The following is a 20,497-nucleotide window of genomic DNA, read 5'->3' as shown; positions in this document are numbered from 1 at the left end:
GAATTCTGGGGAAGGGAAAGAAAGACGGAGCCAATAAAGGCACAGTGGCGTAGAATCATAATGTAACCATATTATTTCTTTCAACGTAACACAGTATTATTATCATTATCATCATTGTTACAACAGTTGTTTGAATATGCCCGGCGTAGTGGTGTAGACCATCGTAGACCGTTATTTTCTATTCTTAGGTATGGTAGTAACAATCGTAACAACGACATCGGTAACAACAACAACAATAATAATAATAAGAATAATAATAGCAATAGCAATGATAATTGTCATAATCGTAATCATCAATTATATTAATTATGATTATAGTAATATTTATCAGCCGGTAATACGTATCATTCAAAGATTACGATGCTTTCTTTACGCACGATACATAGGCACAAGTGTGCGCGTCGAAGCGTTTAAGTTTGATTCATCGATCGGATTTCTGATACAACGATCGAAAATATTGTCAAAAGTAGTACTTTCACGGGATAAAGATACAATATTTCAAAGATAACGACGAACTTTCGTATCTAGAGGCACTATCGTTCACGTGTTTCGTTTCTCGTCGATGTCATTTTCTCAAATTCTATCAGATACATCGTATATCCCCAAAGGTTCTCCCTTTGTTCTTAAAACAACGAGCGAGAGAAACGAACGAAAGAAAAAGGCAAAATGGGTACAATATAATCGCTTAAGGCTTAAGATTACGAATCGATAGAAAATCGGACGTTCCTTTAAGTGTAAAAAGTTTCGTGAAAATTCGAAAGTTTGTAAGGAAACTATAGTATAGATGGTAACGGATAAATATCTCACGATTCGTCGCGAACGTTATTTCTTTCAGCCGTTCGAGACGTATCGCTCACTCTTCACCACTATCCGAACCGAACAACGTTTTGCTTCTAGAAGAAAGTTACACGCGATCGTGTTCGGTCTCTTCGCTTGATCTGTTTCGTTTCGTTCGCTTCGTTTTCGCGTTCGTATTTACGTTTACGTTCACGTTCGCGTTCGTATTTCGTTTTGTAGATATTGAAAAGCGTAATAGTAACAGTAGCGGGTAACAGAGAACGGTGCTACGGCGTTCAAAAGCGCTTCGTGCTTGGAAACCAATCGTAACGCTTATCGTAGGTAGCTGGCAGCCTTTCCTCACGCGAGGTTGCCTACAATATCGTGTACGATGCAATAGCGTGATTCGCTTCGCAAATGTGCCACTACGTACGAAGCGATTTGAACGACAATTTTTCTCAGGACAAACGACTCGGTTCTCGAACATGGCCGCAAGTAGATCGTCCAAGATTTCATCAGCAGAGCCGACTGATCGATCTGCGCTCGGGCCGTTGCACGTTCTTTATGCACGTTCTAAAAGAAATTGACAAATTTTACTAAATGTACGTGACTATTGTATCGATGTAACACATTCGAGATCGACGATCTAGATCATTCGCGCAGTTTTTACGCTATCCGCGAGAAATTTTAAAGTGAAGAAAACTGCGCAGAATGCGCGTAATATTGTGAAAAATATCTTGTCAAAATTCATCGATCTCCAATGTATTAACTTAGTAGGTATCGATCGTTAGCGTAAATATTAGATGCGGGTAATGGAAGATCTGTCCGTCCGCCGTAACTGACGAGATGGAAAGAAGCGAAAACGATAAATATTCGAATTAAATCTCGACAGTTACTGGGATGCGACGATTGCTGTAATAATATATAAAAATCTCCGTGATACATCTGTCGTTGAATGACAATTTGATCGCTTATTAAGAGCAGACGATCGATAAATCCTTATACGGATTTGAAAATTGGAAAACTTTTGCATAAACTTGAACGTATCGTATCTTGACCCACGCTAGGGTTAAAAATATCAACGAAGCATTGCCTTCTATTATACGAAAATCTCAAACGGACGATTAGTATTTGCAAAAGCGGTACGAGACGTATGCATGTCCATGGTGGTCGCAAGACGCTGCCAATAAGTAATAAAATCACATGGAAGTGCAAGGAATCAACGTTCGTTGCAACTGTTACAGAAAGAGCAGAAAATTCGTTGTTCATGCGCAACTACTTGTTACAGTACCAGAGTTTTAATACCAACAAGTTTTTCTCTGTCAAATTTGAGCAACTTACCCATCTTATTCACTGAGTACCGGTAGCAGAGACCTTACGCGACAATTAGATTAAAAAAAAGATAGGATTAGCTCGTGATTCCGCGAAATTTTTTTTCTTAAACTATACGTACAGTAACATATTTTCCATCGATTTTGAAACGATTCAATAAGAAATCGTTAGATAACGAGGTTCGTCTACTTACAGTTCGATGCTCTGAATGGTAGATGTGGGACACGTGATATCCACTTTAACGTGACAATGCTTGTGACACTTCATTTGACAGTCTCTACATTCGTAACCCTGCTTGCCCAATCTTCGCGCAAGCGTTCGCTTACACACCTCGCATACGGTTCCACTGAAATGAAACGACTCCACGTCTGACTCCACGCTAATTTCATTTCTAATGCGATTTTTTCGCAATTGGATACAATATGACACGCCTCTCGGATGTTAAGTAATTTTCAAATATATCGCTGACACATAGCGAAACGATAGGATAAATAAACGCTGTTAAATAATATTATTACTACGAAGATTCTTTGAAATATCGCTCTCGGAGTACAAAGTGGAAGATCTAGCTGGTTAAAAGCTTTTACGCAACGACGTATACGTAATACGGTGTGTTCCGCGTTAGCTTACCCAGCCATATGTTTCGCTATGAAAGTGTGATCGTTGAATATGTGAAGCTTCGTGCCTTTCTTTCGCCATTTGCTCTTTTGTGCGAGCGACAATGGTACTAGGTAATGCCTGAAAATAACAAAAACGGACGTCGAATATGATTCGTTCGGCATACGAAAATATAAACGGTAAAACGAACGTTGTGTTGCTTACTTTTTAATACCATTCTCGAGGGTCTCGAGAACTAAAGTGGAAGCCTCGTTAACGTAAGTTCTGGTCGACGCTCCGCTTATACCGGATGCTTCGCTCAAACTCGATCTCCTCGAATGCTCTTCCCTCCCTGGTATCGATAAACGAACTATAAAATTCAAGCGAAACAATCGTTTGCAACTCACGTTACGTTAGTCGCGTGTCAGCGTTATTGGCACGGGAAATGTCTTTTATTGGCAGTGGCGTTAGCGTTGTAACGTTGGCGTGCGTGTATCTCATACTTTTGTCGGCTGATCGCTTTACGAAGCTCCGTAAAATGCGCGCTCTACTGCTGTTGCTCGTTGCATCATCGGTATCGGGATGATCGTACTTACCAACGTTGCGTGCCACGCACGGGATTCGTGTGCAAAACAAACAAGTAGAATTTTATACTAAAGACTCGGTCTACTAGAGGGAAGAGGCACTAAGTCTGTTCTAAATCAGGAATCGTTTCACGGGCGTAATGTATACTCGTGAGCAAACATACCCGAGCCAGGATCACGCGCTCTGTCCGCAGATATAGACCTGGAGTGTTGATCCTCGTGGTTTGCATCGCCTTCCGGTCCGACCGATCTGCTTCTCGTCTTCGATCGACTCAATCGTTTCTTTATCGTTCCAAAGAAATCTCGCCTTTTTCTTCTCGTTCTACCCCTTTCTACGACACGAGGAGGCATAATTTAAACCAACTATAGCGTTTCAGGTGAAAGCTGGAAACGTCTTGATACTTATGAATGGAAGAGTACGCAGCGAGCGGAAACGATAAAAAAAAGAAAAGAAAGGAGGGGATACCTTCGGAATTGGAAGAATTCGGCGTGCTTTCTGGTCCCGAGGTCACGCTCGTATCTTTCGGTCCATGCTGAAACGAATGAAAACAAAAGGTTTATAAACAGACGGTTAAGGTCGCGGTTGTTTCACAAGCATCGTTATAGACTTTTTACAAGGTTTCTTTTCGAATCGACTGTAACGTAATTAGCGAAAACGTGAGAACGCGAAAATTAGAACGGCGCTGCGTTAAGAATAGGACAGAAACGATCTCGTGACAACAAGAATAATTACCTCCGGAGAGATTTCCTGCCAGTTTCCACTTTCCGTCAGGGCGACCTGTGGAATTAGTAAACACACGCCACTCAACTGACGATAATTAGCGTTCTCGTAAAACACAAGGCTGCCTGATTTCCAATTGGTTCATAGATGCAAGAAGGACGTAAATTGGAGGCAGGCCGTGAAAAATTAAACGGGAAATGGGATCGTTCGAACGAAAGGAATATGATAAATACCGTGGCTTTCGATGCTGGAACGGGAATCCGGAGAATGGACGTAAGATAAGGAGGATCTAAAAAAATGCTGATAAAATACGTGCGCGGATTTACAACCATGATCACGCCGGTGACGACGAGGGTGAGAGGACACGATGTCAAGCAATGGCTTACCTTAACCACCTGCCGCTCTGGCTGCTGCAAAAGAGAAGACACAACAAAAAAAAAAATAGACCATAGTCGATAGGTGTTAGTAGATGGAGTAAAATTTGCATAGGTCTCGTAATTGCATTCAACGTGCAGATTCATTGAGCGTACCCTTTGCTGGCTGTGCACGATCAGAGTTCCTTTGTTCCCGTTGCTTTGTCCAGTTCTGTAAGGCGAATCCACCACGTTGCCATTGGTCAGATAGTCTGCAAATTACATTTGGTCGCTCAAAATATCTAATCGGTCGGAAGGAAGAACGGAAGGAGGTTTACGACTTTCTACGTCCATCATTCCACCAAGCATTCGTCATTTCGTTTACCAGATAAGTTTTCGCATGCCTGGCAACGCGACCGCGATTATGCAAGCATATTGCATACACTGTCATCGTGATTTGCCAGGTTCGCTTCACTGGTAGTCGAAATAACTTCGAAGAATCGTCGATCGTAAGAAACTCGGGCCGAGAAGTGAGCGTACAATCGTTTCGTATCGTGCTAGAGGAACGTTAAAGCGAACGTTAAGTAACGGAGTTGACAGAAGAAGGGAGACAGCTAGAGAATTCTATACGTGTACATACGAGTAAACATAGGTCATGCGAATTATTACATGGCAGTGGAAAGTACAATCCGGTGCTAGAGATGCAGGCACGCGCACGAGAGGGAGAGTACGTGTCGCTGCTAGTGCGAACAACCAATAAATACGATCTATTCTATAGTTGTAGAAGAAAAGAAAAAAAAACAGGATCTACGTTGCGTTAAAGTACACAGTGAAATGTAACATCGTTTCGACGAGATCATATGTGGCGAGAGTTGCGATCAACTGTTTGAGTACGATTTTTAAAGGGCAGTGACATCACTAATCATCGCTATGTTTTCACACTTGTGAACACGAACGCAATGCCTTTCAGATAAAGTAATTGGTAATTACCCCCTTCGGATTGAACGGTAGAGTCGTACAAGATAAGTGTGCTGTTACCATTGTTGTAATTTAGACTATTGTCGCTGATGAGATTTGTCGGGGTGTAGGTACGAGGAGTCGGTGACACCGGCTTTATCGTCTCCTTCACCTTGTAAGGTTTGCTCCCAATTTGAGGCACCTCCGCGCCCTCGATGAATAGAAACTGAGAAAAGAGAGGACAGAGAGCGAAAGAGAGAGGATAGAAAAGGAAAGAAAACAATGAAATGGCATAGCAAATAAAGAAATTTCGTTAAATTACACCGCGTATGGGCGTTCGCGTCGCTCTTTTACTTACCTCTACGGTCAGAGTGCCGGTGATATCTTCCTCTTCGTACGGCCGATTTTGAAGAGGTATGATCTGTCTCTGACTCGGATTTGCGAGCAGCTCGTCGATACCGACGATACCCAAACCTAAGAATCGTTGGGATTTATTTACGCGATCGTAGACCTCCAGCAGTACTTCCGACGTATTACGATTGACGTCGCTGCAAATTACGAGCGATCGTGAGATTCAAGCAGGTAAAAGGGTATATGTTGGCTGTTGTTTCGTCAGAAACGAAGAAACGAAGAGAAATCGGTCGATTTCGATGACGACGACTCCGCATCGAACCGACGCGCCGCGATCTTTCGTTTCGAATGACTTACAATAGAAACGCTTCGTCCCACAATGGGTTTCGAGCATCCTTCTTGACGGACGTTTGATTTTTCTGCGGTGGTTCGTCCAATTCAACGACGCAATACGGTTCTAAAGCACCCTGCTCGCCGCCTAATTCCGTTGCTTTCACCACCTTGACGAGCAGCCTTCTGTCACTGGCAATATATTGATTTTGTGTCGGTGTTGGACTTTGAGTTTGAAGTCGTTGTCTGGAGGCTTGAAGCGAATCGCTCGACGTCGTCTAGACGAATTAATTATTCGTTATGTGAAAAAGGGACCGAGTGTCCGAGTCGTTTAAAAATAAATTTACCACGTTGTCGTAATGCATAGGCATCGAAAAGCTGTGTTGCGTGGTCGCCGGTTCCCTCCATAACCGTGGACAGCTCGGATATTGGAACAAATTCAGATGAACATTGGTCCCCCTTAACGCGCCTATTACGATTTCCGTTACGACTTCCTGCAATTGGCTCTCGTCCAGATCTTTCTTTATCGTGCCTACTTGGGCCAGCGAGACTTTCACCTAACGTAAAGGCGAAGGTACAAGGATAACGAGAGATATCACGAAGCCACTGGTTGGAAAAATAACGTAAAAATATGATACAAACGTCCGGCCAGCCGTCGCATTTCAAGTCTAGCAGAAGCTTCTCGGTGATGCAGATGACGTTTAATCGCGCACGGAAACGATTTACGTTTACGCGATAGTGGCTGATTTCGAGTTTATCAGCTTTCCGGCGAGACGCTTTCAACTGTAACGCTGGAGTTGCTTCGCAATCGCACGTGATCGTCTGAAACGAAATAAACGAGATGACCATACTTGAAACGATCCTTGACACAGAAAATACGTGACGAAAGAATATTTCATACGTACCACGTCATCCTTGGAGTCGCACTCGCAAAAGATGTTAGAGAGATTCGGTGGATGTGTTTCGGGTAAAACTCGAACGAACTCGACTCCGACTCCGTGCTACGAGTAACGAGAAAACACGAGTGAAAACGCATTTTTCCGTAACAATCGAACAATTCAAAGAGGCTTTGTTTTTCATTGTTCAATTTCAAATAGATTCTATTCGGTGTTATCGCGGAGTTGGTTCGTAGAAAATGAGCGGGCCAACGATAAGCGCGCGTAACTCGACGAGCCTGAAGCACGATTTCTAGGGTCTCGTCGGTAAAATTGTCCGACAGCATAGCGCGGATGGGTTAAGCCGGTGTTTTTGTTGCTCAAGAACACCTACGCGGAACATCCTTCTTCAAACCTTCTCCGATTCGATATTTCTCCGGTCGCTGTCTCTCGACACGGTGAAAGATATTCATGAGACAGGACCGTGAGCAATCCTAGCGAAGCAGATCTTTTTTCGATATGGAGAAAATCATATCGTTACGATAGAACGGTAATGCCGATGAGAGCATTGAGCGGACGAGAATATCGGCTCACCTCGTCGACGGAGTTGCTGGTAAAATCATTGAGAGACGCGACCCAAGCAGCCAGGAGTTGGTCCAAAATCGCTGGATCTGAGTAGAGCCAAACGATGATCTCGTTGACCCAGCGTACGGCATCCGGGTCGGCCCCAGTGGCGGTCGGCAAATTCAAACTTTTGCTACTTCTTGCGGGGCTGATGAGAACACCGGACGACTTTCTGGTGAGACGTTTGCGTACAGGAGGCGTCGGTGGGACGTAAGAGGACGGCGACGAGCCGATACCGGAAGTCGAACTGGTACCGCCACCGGAAGGATGAGGGGCAGCTGCGTGCGATCCGGAACCGGCGCTGCCGCCACCACCTGCCCCGGCCCCCAAGGATACCGAACCCGATGAAACGATTTTTTGCTTGCCAAGCGAAAGTAACTTGCCTCCACTACCGCCGCCACCACCTCCACCACCGGCAGTACCACCACCACCACCAGCACCACCAGCACCAGCACCACCACTGACACCGACGCTATCACCGTGAACGATATGGCCGTCCTTGGCGGTAACTATTGCCCCAGAACCGAGCTCGTTTAAAACGAATCGATTGTAAACGTATTTGCCGACACACAGTACCACTAATCCGAACAACATCCAGCCAAATATCAGCATCGATAAGGTATCCATGGTCGTATCACCAGCTGAGTCGAAACTGCATATCAGATCGTCCACCCGCTCGGCCAAGTCGGCCATATTGCCCCATCGTTCGGCCAACCAAGTCCAATTGGATTCCAAAAACATTCTTTTCTATTTTCACCCGCTAGCGAACAGCGCCCCACTACTACCGTATTACAAGTTATTAATAGATCTTGCGTATACCCTGGGCCCCCAGGACTACGGCACTGTCTCCGTCTTGATTTTGCCCAACGACCGCCTCTCAGCAGTTTTCCTTTCCCTGGGTCACATCGATGTCGATCGTCGACTCCTTCGCCCGCAACGCGCTTTACCACGATCTCGCGACGCTCCCCTTTTTCCCGCGTTTTTAACTCGATCTTCTTGCTGCCGATCCGTCGAGACTCGTGCTTTAACAGCTTTCAGTGATTCGTGCTCTAGCCGACGCGGTCGTGGTCAGAGATCGACGATTCTTCTTCTCTCCGATTAGCTCCGAGTCTTTAAAATTCCATCTCGACACCTGCACGGTCTTATTGTCACCATTAACGGCGTGATCACTGCGACGAGCGTGACCACTGTGATCGTGATAGCAATCGTAATTGTTCCCACTTTGCCAAGCCGTAAGCACGTTCGATTTCATTGCCGCCTCCACACGCTGAAACAACAATGATCAATCGGTCAATGGACGTACGCCGGACCGTAACTCTATACATATTCGTTTCGTTAGAGCATCGTGTACGATTGTTTATCGATCAGACATTGCGACTAATCTCAAATCGATACGAGCAATTATGTACACGAGATTCCAAAACTGATAACATACACGGACAAAACATCGTGGATACCGAGAATGAGATAAGATTATAATTCTGTATTTACGTGTTACGTGTACGGGCAATGGTACAGTTTTCCCTTACCAGTGTTTCGTCATCGAATGCGTCATCTCTCGCGATTCGCGGATCGCGTCATCTCCTATTCGCGTTGTAGTGGAGCTTCGTCGCAGACCTCGTCGAGCGTCCGAGACAGACACGGTGAACGCGTTGCTCGATCAATGATCGACCACTGGCCCGTGGATCTAGTGACACGCGTGATCTCTGCTCGCTACCTCGTTCGCTTGAACTCGTTTCGATCTGTCAATGTTCGAATGCAAATAATTTTCAAACGCGAAACGAATATTTGATCGATATTTTCCTAGTCAACGTGATTCGTGCTGATCTAAGAAGCGTCGTCGCAAGCATCGACTTTTTCGGATAAATTAAATAAATAAATTCAATTATTTTCCAGCTCGCGAGAATTAAAGAATCTATCTGTGCATTGTTGGCGTTCGATGTAATTACAAGAAAACCCCTGGTTCGATGCACGAGAGAACGTGTACGATATTCGCGTGACACACGCGATATATAAACCTATTCGTATTTCAGCGCGTCAGACGTAGTACACACGTGAAATTACGCATACCGATCCTCTAACTTTGAATCTCACGAAACTTATTTTCTATGGAGAACGACGAACGTAAAACGAAAAGAGCGAACCAGATTACGAACTGGTGTGCTAATTTGCCACGGTTCCACGACTTTCCATCGATCCGAGTGGTCAAGACAACCGGCACGTTGTCTACGGCTACGGAACGTTTCGATGGTGTCTCGTAACGAAATCGATTCGTCCTCTCGCGATGCTTCAGCTTCGATCTCTTTTCGCTTTCGACGATCACGCGTTACTATGCACTGACGGATCGACCAAGACTACACACCGTAGTACTCCAGCTAATTGTTGTTTCGCCTAAGACTCCGACACGCGGTAGTTTGCTCTGCACGGTGCTCTATAATCGTACATGGATTACCGCTCCTCCGATTACTCGTACCGTGATTACCGTGACTGTACAGTGTATATTCGATCGTTGGAACGTGTATCTTTTATTTGTTTGCCGGTGATTTTGCCACGGTTGCCTGCGCCCACGTCTCGTCGTCTCCAAAAGTCTCACTGTGACGCGTGTCTCTCCCTTTCCGCTCCTCTATCGCCGCAACGCGTGGTCGTCCGTGGTCCGCAAGGCGCAAGCGCGTTTACTTTGCCGCATCTACCTTTACGACTTTCGTTTCTTTCGTTTCCTCCAGTCACCTATACCGCGCGATACCAACAACGGTTGACCTGATTTTTCCCGCCCGACTAGTTCGAAGCGAGTTTCACGGTCGTTCGTACGTTTTCGACAACTTCCGTTGTCGCGCGACCAACGTGTTCCAAACGGGTACCTGCGGTAGTATCTGTTCGCAGGTCCCGCGATCGAACTAGCGAGGTAGTGGCGAGAAAGAGAGAAGGCGCGGCGCGTAGACCAAGTGACCGGGGCGCCAGTCGGCGACAGGCGATCTCCTCCGGCGAGTCGGCGGCACGGTGTCGCGACGGGAAACACCACGGCGAACGGTTACGTTCCTACTACAAACTTAGGTCGATCCAGGCGCGCGTCGCGCTCTCTCGATACTCTTTGCGCGTTATCGATCCGCAACGAACCGCGAAACACCCATAGGTCGCACCCATGGCTCCTACATGATACGCGAGTCTCGTACCTATGTGTGAGTCTATGAAACGAGTAATCGTAATCGGAAACGCCGTGACCGCGATCGGCCACGCTAGGTATCCTCCTAGATGATATCCTGCTGTTTTATGCGTCATTCGTTCTTTCCCCTTCTCTAGGCCCCTTCTAGTCAGCCCTCGACTCCATATCCTTTTCCCATCGGTACAGACCTTCCTACGCCCCTTTACCTCTCTCTCTCTCTCTCTCCCCTCTCCCTTTACATCATATTCTTGGACAAGTGACGCATCGTTGCTATAGTAAGTAGTGAACGATCGAAAATCACCGACGAGGAGTGGAATCGATGTATGCGATTATCGGTGACCTGCATGGAGCGGAGTTCATCCAGTACAAAATCGTGCGCGAGTTTCTCGAGAGCATGGTTTGAGTCGTTGCTTACCGATAGATAAGGATTCTACGGGTCGTAGAGATCGGGAATCGTACTCGCGAGACGATGAAACAGATCTATAAATAACTCGATGGAATCATTGGGTCGAGCGGACTGGAATAAAAACTTTTCTTCTCGCATTAAAGCTCGGATTAAAGGGGAGCTATTCTCGTAGATTGAGCGTATACTTTTTATTGTTTCGTCATTCATTTACATACAAATATTTTCAAGATACGTCTTAAGAAACAGTGCGTGTTCGGCATCGGTTCTTCAAACTTCGTACGTTAGTACTGCTAATTGTATTTCGTATAAATTTTCCTCGCGGTCGCTTTAAACGCTAATAGAATACGCTACGTGGCCTCGTCGAGCTTTTCTTTTCGATGAGTCTAGGATGCGTTCCGTCGTTGTCGTTGCCAGTTGTAGAACCTAGATAGTTCGCTAAGGGACGATATCGACGTTTCTCGTGACCAGACGACGCACCATTTTTGTTTGCCACACGAAGGGTGCGGCCCTCTTCTAGCAAAGTAATCGAACATGTAAACGCTGCCATTTCGTTTCGCCACGAGGCTATTTATTCGTTACAACGTTCATAATTACCATATGCTTTTTCCAATTATTTATTCTTCATTTGCATCGTCGATTTACATATATTATAAACAACGACGGGAAACGGCGACGAGACTCGACGGTCGGCTAATAAGTCACGCGAACTTAAGGTATCACTGATACGCACGCACGCACGCACGCACGCACGCACGCACGCGTACGCACTCGTGCACGCGGTGACACGTTAACAATCGTTGTTTCGGACAGAAGGAATAATCGGCAGAAACTGCGAGCGCGTTATCGAACTTGATGACGAGGGAGGCAGGTTGATTAGCGAGTAAAATAAAATTTCTTTCTGCTTTTTTCGAACTCTCGTTGCCGTTGCGTCGCACGTAATACATAAAATAGCGTTTCACTCGTTATTCTTTTATATCATACGTGTATTTTCTTGCTGCTGATACATTAATTATAATACACACCGTTTATAATGGCCCTGGACACGGCACAGTCTCGCCGACTCGGCTCGATTCGTCCCGATTCGTCTCGATCCGTCTCGATCCGTCTCGATCCGTCTCGATTCGACCCGATTCGTCGGTGTCGCAAAAACCAACGCGTCGATCCGTTATCGGCATGCTCTCTCTTTTGCGCTTCTTAAATAATTTCAATCGTAACAAACACTCTTTATGCTCGCGCGTTTAATCTTGTCATATTAAAATTATCCATGTATGATATATGTATATATAAATATACATATGTTAAATATAATTATAAATGCATCTAACACTAGTCGCTTTTCTCGTACCCCGTGCAATTTAGTTCATTCCCTCGAATCCATCGAACGTTCACCGTTGCCGCGCCCAAAATTTCCCCTTCTCTCTTCCTCTCCCCCCCCCCTCTCTCTCTTGTTCTCGCTCCTTTACACGCTACATCGCCATTTGACATTCGCGTGCGCATTCATGGACACACACACGTTCGATACGTACGCGCGCACATACAATGTCACTCATACACGCACACATCCTCATACCTGCTCCACCTGTTGTTTAATCGTTTAAAATTTAGTCTTGCATCTTCGAACGGAAGGCTTCGTCAAATCGTTATTTTTTCCTTTTTTTTTTTTTCTCAAGACAACGCAACGTTGATTGCAAGATCATTAAGTTTACCGTGGAAAGCTTAAAAAGTAGAGTAGAAACGTAAATCATTGAAAAAATATAAAGCCCGATAAGCGTAAAAACCTTGAAAAATTGTACATTTCCATTAGTGGAATGCGATAGACAGAGCGGAATACGTTATTTCAATGTAAAATGCATCAAATGGCAAAGAACGTTGCCGGAATATGTACTTATGTACTTATCGTTACAATAAGAGTATCAGTTTATTCAGTTCAGTCGGCTGTTGCTTAGCGCCGTATCGGTATTATTATAAAATTGATCGTTTCATTTTCTTTTTTCAATTTCACGAACGTTAAAACATCTTGAAAGAATGTTTCACGGTAAATGCAAATGGAATATGTATTGAGATCGACGTACCAGTCTGGAATTACAGTTCCGTGAAAAAATACGTAATACAAAAGAGAAAGTTTGATCGAATAAAATCAGTAGTGAATCACATTCACAGAGAATATTTGTGCGAGAACGTGCGAAACGATGGACAATTATTAATTATCAGTTACATCTCCGAAAGACACACGTCATATCGAGACATTAGCTTATCCCACGGAATAGTGACAGTGTATCGGTGATTAATACCTTTAATCTTTACTTTCCTTATACGACTAGAAATTGAGATTTAAAATTTAGTTCGATAATACTTAACATTATCGTTGCGCTCTTAATTAGTGCGTTAATTTAGTAAATCGGTTATCACAAATCTGTCTTATGAAACAAAGAAAAAGAAAAAAAGAAGGAAAGAAAGATGTCAGTTAAATGTTAAATGCGATGAGAATCGTCAATGTTTATCACGCGTCATTCGAATTTAGATACGCACATATCGTAGTATGTCCTCATATCGTGTCATATCGCGTCGTACATCGAATGACCGATGATGTAGCACGTTCGAAAATACATACATAGATATTGCGAGGAATGGATACACGATTATCTTTTCTTCTTTTTCTTCTCACTTCTTTCTCGCGCTTCATTCTTCCTCTCATTTGCACTCTCTTTCTCGCTCGCTCGCGCTCCCCGAACTTTGTTCTGGTTGTATGCAATAAATGCCAATAAGCTGGTGCGAATCAGCGTATACACGGCTATATTATAGATACATAGAATATATATGAACTGCAACGTTAATTTTCTCATTTTCCGTGAGAATCGTACGAGAGACGATAAAAAAATATAAGAACGGAGAGTAGTATACAATATCGATAGCAAACACGATCGCCCTGTCATCACTATGTCGGTCATTTGTCGAATTTTGAATTTGTTGTAGCGATCAATGATGCGTAAATATAAAATCGATGTAATCGTTTAACGATCGGATCGTGTGGGTGTATTTAGAGAAATCTCGAATCAACCGAGAACTTTATGTTTATGTGAAGATTGTGTGGCAATCGATCGATGATCGCTTTCATTCTGTTCTACCTGTTTTACGGTACCGAAACATTTTCACTTGGAATGTATCGAGCTGTGCGTTATTAATGAAATCTGTACATGGAAGTAGTGGTGGTATGTACGGAAAAAATCCAAGTAAGATTCAATTTAAGTTGCGTGCATTTTGATAAGAAAATTGGGAGCAAATGTTCAAAAAAAAAAAAAAAAAAAGAAGAAAGAAAGAAAAAGTTGCATGACTATTGCGAAACAATTTAACGCGCGTAAGGTTCTTTCAGCCCCAATTTAAATGCATCTTAGACTAGAGAAATCTCTTTTATAAATTCTTACGTATCTTTAGCTGAGTCGAATTCCGTGATATTTACATAGAAACGCAAGCGTTTACCATTGTGCGTGGGATCAGCTTTTATGTTACGTCACGATAGGTTGCTCGATTTAACTACGAATAATACTTGTCGGAACAAGGAGAACAGCAATCGTCATTAATGAAAGAGAAATTGTACGATACCACCGAAGACTAATACGGATGCAAATGTAGGCGATCCGTGATGTGTGCTGTGCATCGAATTGGTAGAATCAGAATCGATTTTATCCAAAGTTCATGGTTGCTTACTATTCGTCCAGTAAGCAACGAAAGGGTACGGTTCACTTAGAACACTAGATTAGATATAACGTACTTACACACAAACATGTCTGATATACATGGGGTATAACTGCATTCCATTTTCGCGAATACGTAGTAAAAAAAAGTCGTGTACGGTTGTCGATGATCGTTTCGATTGATCTACACAGCGGTAGAATTTTTCATTTCTTCTTCGCTTTAGTTCAAACTGGTCCGCGTCTCATCTTTATCTTCTACTTAGTTCTGCTCTGACAGCTGAAAGTATAAAAAGAGGGGGAAAAAACAATAGAATGCATAAACTATTTTCAAACACATTAACACATTTGATCAAACTATCGTTACCATCTACGATCTCTTGTTTCATCTTTTGGAATTCTTTGCGCACTTCCTTGATGATCTCCGCTTTAAATGCCTCCATTTCTTGAACGGTAAGCACAGCCCCGTCGTTAACGCCGTTTACTTTCAGGAGCGTATCCTCAGAAGCAGAACCAAACCTCTTGCGGACAGATTTTGGTGATTCGGCACCGTTCGAGAATTTATTATTCGACAAACTGTTCTTATCCCATGATTTCTTATCGGGTGAACTTTCAGGTTCCTACGAAAAAGACGTGTTGCAAGTTGAAGATCGATAGCAATAAATTTGAACGTAGAAAGAATATTACAATCGAGAAAAAAAACCTACTTGCGGTTGTTCGGGTTGTTTCTTTTCAACGGCAGCTCGCCTACGAGCTAGAGTTTTAGCCATTTCGTCCATCATAGAAGCCATTCCACCACCTCCGCCCCTTCCTAGAGTGCCGTAATTCCCGCTGTTTCCAGCACTTCCGCTGCTGCTGGTACTAGAACCACTATTCTCCACGGGTTGCTGCGATGCCTAGAATAACATGGAAACAGTGATGTGAGAAAGAGATAAAAATCAGTAGAGAGAAAGAGAGACGAGAGTTAAAACAAATTCAAGACGAATGATACGAACCTGCTGCTTCTTTTTAAGACGAGTCGCTTGAATTGCAGCAGCCAACGAATTGGAATCCGGCGATGGTTCGCTGGTAGTGACGGAACTTACAGATCCGGTAGAACCAGATGCAGAAAGGGGATTAAGATTGGTAGCAGGTAGGTTGACTTTTGGAGCAGGTGGTGGAGGAGGTGGAGGAGGAGCAGGTCCAGCCAGCGGCATCATAGGAGGAGGTTGAGGACCGGCACTGCCAATGGGAGCGTAAATATTAGGATTAACCGGTGGCACATGATGTCCACTGCCGGGGCCGGTACTGCCACTGCCTGCATTGCTTCCGCAGTTACCACCGCTACCACCGGCACCAGTGCCGGTGCTGCTGTACTGATTCACCGAGTTTGATGGTGTTCCATAAGGATTCGTAGCGGCCGAAACTGCCTGTAGTTGGTTGTTACCATACTGTGCCTGTGCCTGAGATACGACACTGTACTGAGACTGGTTAGGCTGGCCAACGTTGACTCCGACACCTACCCCGTACTGGCCTGTCGTCGCGGTTCCGCTGCTCGCGTACTGACTAATCGAATTACTACTTCCATACTGATTTCCACCAGCACCACCCGTACCACTACTACTTCCGCCGCCACCGTATTGGTTTGCTTGTCCCGGTTGTCCGCTAGGATACGCATTGCTAATTTGCCCGTTGTTATTGTAGAAGTTATTTTGATTTCCAGAGGGATATTGACATGGACTTTGCCCGACGACAGCGACGGTCGCGTACTGATTACTATTTGGCGCACCTCCGTACTGGTTTCCTTGAGTACTACCGTAAATCGATTGCGCCTGAGATTGATTCGGTAGATTCGACTGAGATGACGGGGATTGCGCGTATTGGTTCATCATCATCGGGGGTGGTGGTACCGGTGCGTTAAAGTTTATCATTGTCGGCGGACACGGTGGAGCTGCCGCCGCCATAGGAGGCTGAGGCGGTGGTATCGGAGGCGCACCTCCGCTCGACATTTGTCCTGCAGCAGTTCCCATACCGCCGGTAACTTGCATCGATTGCATAACAGTTTGCTGCTGAGGTTGAGGAGCTGGCGGTGCCGACGATGTTCTGTGATGACCGGATTGTGATTGTTGTTGCATTGGCTGCTGTTGCTGTTGTTGCGCTTGATGCTGCTGCTGTTGTTGCTGTTGGGGTGGTTGTGGCGGCGCTGGTGGCTGCGGTTGTTGTTGCACAGATTGTTGAGGCGTTTGTTGTTGTTGTTGTTGTTGCTGCTGCTGCTGCTGTTGCGAAGTAGGTTGTTGTTGTTGCGATGCGAGGGGGCAACTCGGGGAAATTGCGTTTGGACTATTTGTTGCTGTAAAAAACACACGAATTGGAAATGTTTCTCCGATCTCGCGGCTTCTATCCGATAATTCCGTCATTCACCTATCGCGTTATATCGTACCTTGGCTTTGCTGAGACATCCTGCGTTCCTGAATGATCGCCACATCTTCCCTGGTCATAGTTCTGGCCAACAAATATACGATCAACTCTTTTCTCATTTTCTCAGCAGTAATTTCTTTTTCGATATATAGGTGCGAAAAAAAAGAAGCATAGAGAGAACGAACCTGTATCCCATATCTTCGTCATATTGAGCATTAGTCGGTTGCTGTTGCTGAAAGACGGATTGCTGTTGAGTAGCTGAGGCGGGGGCAAGACTTCTCGATATGTTGCTTCCATTGCTCAACACCTACGTTAAATGTCAAACAATTACTAAATAATGTATGTCCTGATCCATGTTGATCGATAGATAAACTAGAAGTAGAAGCGCTACGACTGTGTAATTTAGCTTTACGTTAGTTGGCGCTTCTTTTCCAATGTGTGTTTCTGTTTCTATCGGTTTAAACTCACATCGAGCGCTTGCAGCATCGCTCTGGCAAATGCGTCGGCGTCGTCCTTACTGGAGAAATTCAGACCGTATACTTGCTTGTTATCTCGCCATTGGTGAAACGTGACTGTCGCCTGATTGTACTTCAGTCCCTTGAGGATCGCGCAGTTGATGACGATCTCGTGATCCTGCAACTTTCTTCCCACCACGCGAAACGTATTGTTCACTTGGTGATGATATAACTGAACTTTGGAGAGTCCTGAAGAACTGCCACTCGGTACCCATTTTTTATTAACGTCGTCATATACCATTACCGACGCACGAGCGGACGATATGCTCACTTCGCTGAAACATAAGGAGAGGCACGTTTTCTTCGTTATATATCTACCTTGGTGGCCTAAAGCGTGTAGCGGCTATTTGCATGAAATAATCGAAATACAGCAAGTAAATGCTACCACGATCGATATTCTTCCGGAAGGATTTGCTGCGGTCGACGAGAATACGAGTATCGCCTCATTGTTTCCTCGTTCGTTGGAATCGCGAGGAATTTTTCCCAATTTTTTCACTCATATGATTATTAACCAAGGAATTACGAGATTTCGCGTACAACGTTACGTTCGGTGTCACTTTCACCGTGCGCGGACCACGTTAAAACAGCACGAGCCGCTCACGAAATGAGAACAGAACGAAACGGAATACTAAAAGATACTGCCACTTCCTTCTTTGCTCAGCGTACGATCAGACTAGCCTGGATTCGAGATAAGAGCCGGAGTAGTATCCGCGATACGCGTAGTTTTCGAGTCTTCCCGTGTCCGTTGTTGTGCGACTCCCTTTATTTTTTCATAAAATAATTGGCAAAGTGTTGCGTGTGATCAAATCAATTCAACGTGTGGTTCAGAAAAACCTGAGGGAACGAAACTCAAAAGAAATGATTTATACGTAGTTGGCTTTAAAAAATCTCTGTCGTAGAAGAGACAACGCTATTCTTTCGTGTTATTTGCGTACAAGTGATAGAACAGAGGTTCGCGTCACTAGCCTCTCGCCGATCATGTTACGGTATAACCCTTTTAAAACCATTCCCTTTTTTACATGCCCTTAAGTCTCTCGTTCTCACTTTCTCCCTTTCTTCCTTCCTCTGTCACTCCTTTAAAACAGCAGATGCTTTCGATTTCTGGATCGAAATCGAAACGTAAATGCAAAATTTGGCGTTATATTGAGAAACATACGTTTAGATATGTATTAGGGCTTAGCCAAGTGCAAAACGCGTCGAACGTGAATCATAATGTGACTCACTGATCGGCGTAAATATGTTATCGAATAAATTCATTCATATCTTTTCCTATAAAGTAGTAAAAACGTGTGCCGAGGTGAATGAATCAGTGTCAGCGGCGATTACAATATCTCAGGCTCAATGTCATTGATATTTACTTTATCGGCAGTCTGTATAAAATATATAGAAAATTCTTTTATAAAGGTTATTTTATAAAGATTTATTAACGATAGAGGAAGAACGTAGAAGATATCGAAAATTTTAGTCCACAGAAAAAACTGTAAAATATGCGCTTGCGTGTAGCAGATCTCTCGTCTAACATAAACAAATGTGTGCAGCGAAATTTTTCGCCTAACACTAATCCGTCTTGTGTGTGGTAGACACGCGCGTACATGAGTTGGGTTTAGATAAGGGTAACCCGAGGAAGCGTGAATGGTATTCTGCCTGGACGTAAAAAGGACAGGTATGAACAAAAGTAGAAAGAAGTTTCGCTTGCGTTTACTATACACAAAGGCGTCGAGACGCAAGATTTGGAAGCACGTCAGAATATCATCCGGCAAGCAAGACTAAAAGCGGATCAACGGATGCGTGAAAAGAATACTCGATTGGTAGCGATACAGCCGGTGAGGGTGAAAGAACTGACACGTTTCGAGATATTCGATAAAAAAATAATAGCGAAGCCCTAGCCGAAATGACTCCCACTACATATAAATCCTTTTCGAAAAATTTGAACGCCAAAGAGGCATTGCATTGCATCGATAGACAATGGACACATCAGTTACGAATAGTAAGAAGAGATGCCCGAGCTATTAGAGGTATCCGTTGGTAGCCTACGGGATAAACAATCACCAAAGACAAAAAGAAGTTGCGTTTGAACCCATATACCGAACTCGGCTCGATTTTGTGTGACTCGACCCTCTCTCTCACTCGATGCTGTGTCGTATACGTGGAACTTACTTCATGTTTGTTTCACTGGGAAGCGTATGCTATGCCTTCATGCAAGCCGTATTCCTGCTTCTGCACAGTATATCACCGATTCCATGAAAACACGCGAGATTCGGGCAGGATTTGCGGTAGTTCGACATAAATAACGTACGGCACTAACACCACCCCGACACCCTACCTATGCACATCTAGCCAGCCATATTGCCGACTCCAGGCCCATACTCCTACCACCCTTCGTCTCGATGCACACGTTTACCTAGAGGGAATACTCGAATTGCAAGCGTTAGTACGCTCTACCATTTTTACTTTCTCGTTCATTGTCTATCTCTTTTCTTCCTTCTCATTTTCTTTGTCTCGCTTATTTTGCTCGCCTCGTTATTTTGTCGTTCACAGAAAAAATTTAAATTCTGGCAATATATGTCGAATCGGTTCATTCTGTTCGTGTTTCGATTCGATCAACGAGGTGTAGCTATTTATCGTTGTGAGATATAGCCATTTACTTTGACAGTTCGGATGTTGACCAGCGATATGTAGTTGAGATATTACCATATATTATGCAATTTCAAACTCGATTATCGATGTCAGATTATCGATCGAAACAAGATTGAAATTATTTTGCCAGTGATCATCGATTTATCGAGTATTAATATTTATCGATGAATTTAGATATGATCGTAACGATAC

General features: G+C 44.2%; 2 protein-coding genes across 15 annotated transcripts; both read right to left on the bottom strand.

Moving 5' to 3' along the window:
• Nucleotides 1–50: 50 nt before the first annotated feature.
• LOC117155550 (uncharacterized) lies at nt 51–10,690 on the bottom strand. 11 transcript variants are annotated; one of them, XM_033331635.2, is made up of 19 exons: nt 9,864–10,338; nt 9,031–9,243; nt 7,472–8,768; nt 6,908–7,003; nt 6,645–6,824; nt 6,350–6,559; nt 6,030–6,280; nt 5,680–5,869; nt 5,355–5,547; nt 4,542–4,636; nt 4,398–4,421; nt 4,024–4,068; nt 3,757–3,823; nt 3,455–3,622; nt 2,932–3,076; nt 2,740–2,847; nt 2,303–2,455; nt 2,119–2,151; nt 51–1,350 (listed from the first exon to the last, which is right to left on the bottom strand). In XM_033331635.2, exons 3-18 carry the CDS (start codon nt 8,240–8,242, stop codon nt 2,124–2,126), a joined length of 2,724 nt encoding a protein of 907 aa, XP_033187526.1. In that variant the 5' UTR covers nt 8,243–8,768; nt 9,031–9,243; nt 9,864–10,338; the 3' UTR covers nt 51–1,350; nt 2,119–2,123. The 11 variants fall into 11 exon arrangements, with proteins under 11 accessions (XP_033187526.1, XP_076479460.1, XP_076479459.1 ...); XM_076623345.1 differs by lacking the exons at nt 2,119–2,151; nt 9,864–10,338 and adding an exon at nt 10,672–10,690; XM_076623344.1 differs by lacking the exons at nt 2,119–2,151; nt 9,864–10,338 and adding an exon at nt 10,360–10,546.
• Nucleotides 10,691–11,236: 546 nt separating this feature from the next.
• Nucleotides 11,237–20,050, bottom strand: ena (ENAH actin regulator enabled). Of its 4 annotated transcripts, XR_013059721.1 has the most exons (9): nt 18,054–18,290; nt 17,622–17,943; nt 17,339–17,460; nt 17,176–17,237; nt 15,752–17,085; nt 15,464–15,652; nt 15,124–15,376; nt 11,662–15,036; nt 11,237–11,580 (listed from the first exon to the last, which is right to left on the bottom strand). XR_013059721.1 is itself a non-coding variant. In XM_033331648.2 (8 exons), exons 1-8 carry the CDS (start codon nt 19,828–19,830, stop codon nt 15,008–15,010), a joined length of 2,316 nt encoding a protein of 771 aa, XP_033187539.2. In that variant the 5' UTR covers nt 19,831–20,050; the 3' UTR covers nt 11,237–15,007. The 4 variants fall into 4 exon arrangements, 3 of the variants coding, with proteins under 3 accessions (XP_033187539.2, XP_033187538.2, XP_076479463.1); XM_033331648.2 differs by lacking the exon at nt 18,054–18,290 and adding an exon at nt 19,826–20,050 and having other exon boundaries at nt 11,237–15,036; XM_033331647.2 differs by having other exon boundaries at nt 11,237–15,036.
• Between the last annotated feature and the right edge of the window lie 447 nt (nt 20,051–20,497).

The sequence above is a fragment of the Bombus vancouverensis genome, chromosome 12 (genome assembly GCF_051014615.1).
Source record: "Bombus vancouverensis nearcticus chromosome 12, iyBomVanc1_principal, whole genome shotgun sequence".
NCBI lineage: Eukaryota > Metazoa > Arthropoda > Insecta > Hymenoptera > Apidae > Bombus > Bombus vancouverensis.
Note: the sequence above shows the minus strand (reverse complement) of the source record. Positions and strands in the feature narration are given on the sequence as shown.

Coding starts and splice junctions, on each gene's coding strand:
- LOC117155550 (XM_076623345.1), bottom strand. CDS start 8,242: ATGTTTTTGGAATCCAATTGGACTTGGTTGGCCGAACGATGGGGCAAT. Junction 3,824..4,023: donor GGCAGGAAATCTCTCCGGAG/GTAATTATTCTT, acceptor CATTCGTTTCAG/CATGGACCGAAAGATACGAG. Junction 1,351..2,302: donor ACCATTCAGAGCATCGAACT/GTAAGTAGACGA, acceptor AATTTCTTTTAG/AACGTGCATAAAGAACGTGC.
- ena (XM_033331647.2), bottom strand. CDS start 18,115: ATGAGGCGATACTCGTATTCTCGTCGACCGCAGCAAATCCTTCCGGAA. Junction 17,086..17,175: donor GATGTCTCAGCAAAGCCAAG/GTACGATATAAC, acceptor TGTTTTTTACAG/CAACAAATAGTCCAAACGCA. Junction 15,037..15,123: donor GAAACAAGAGATCGTAGATG/GTAACGATAGTT, acceptor TTATACTTTCAG/CTGTCAGAGCAGAACTAAGT.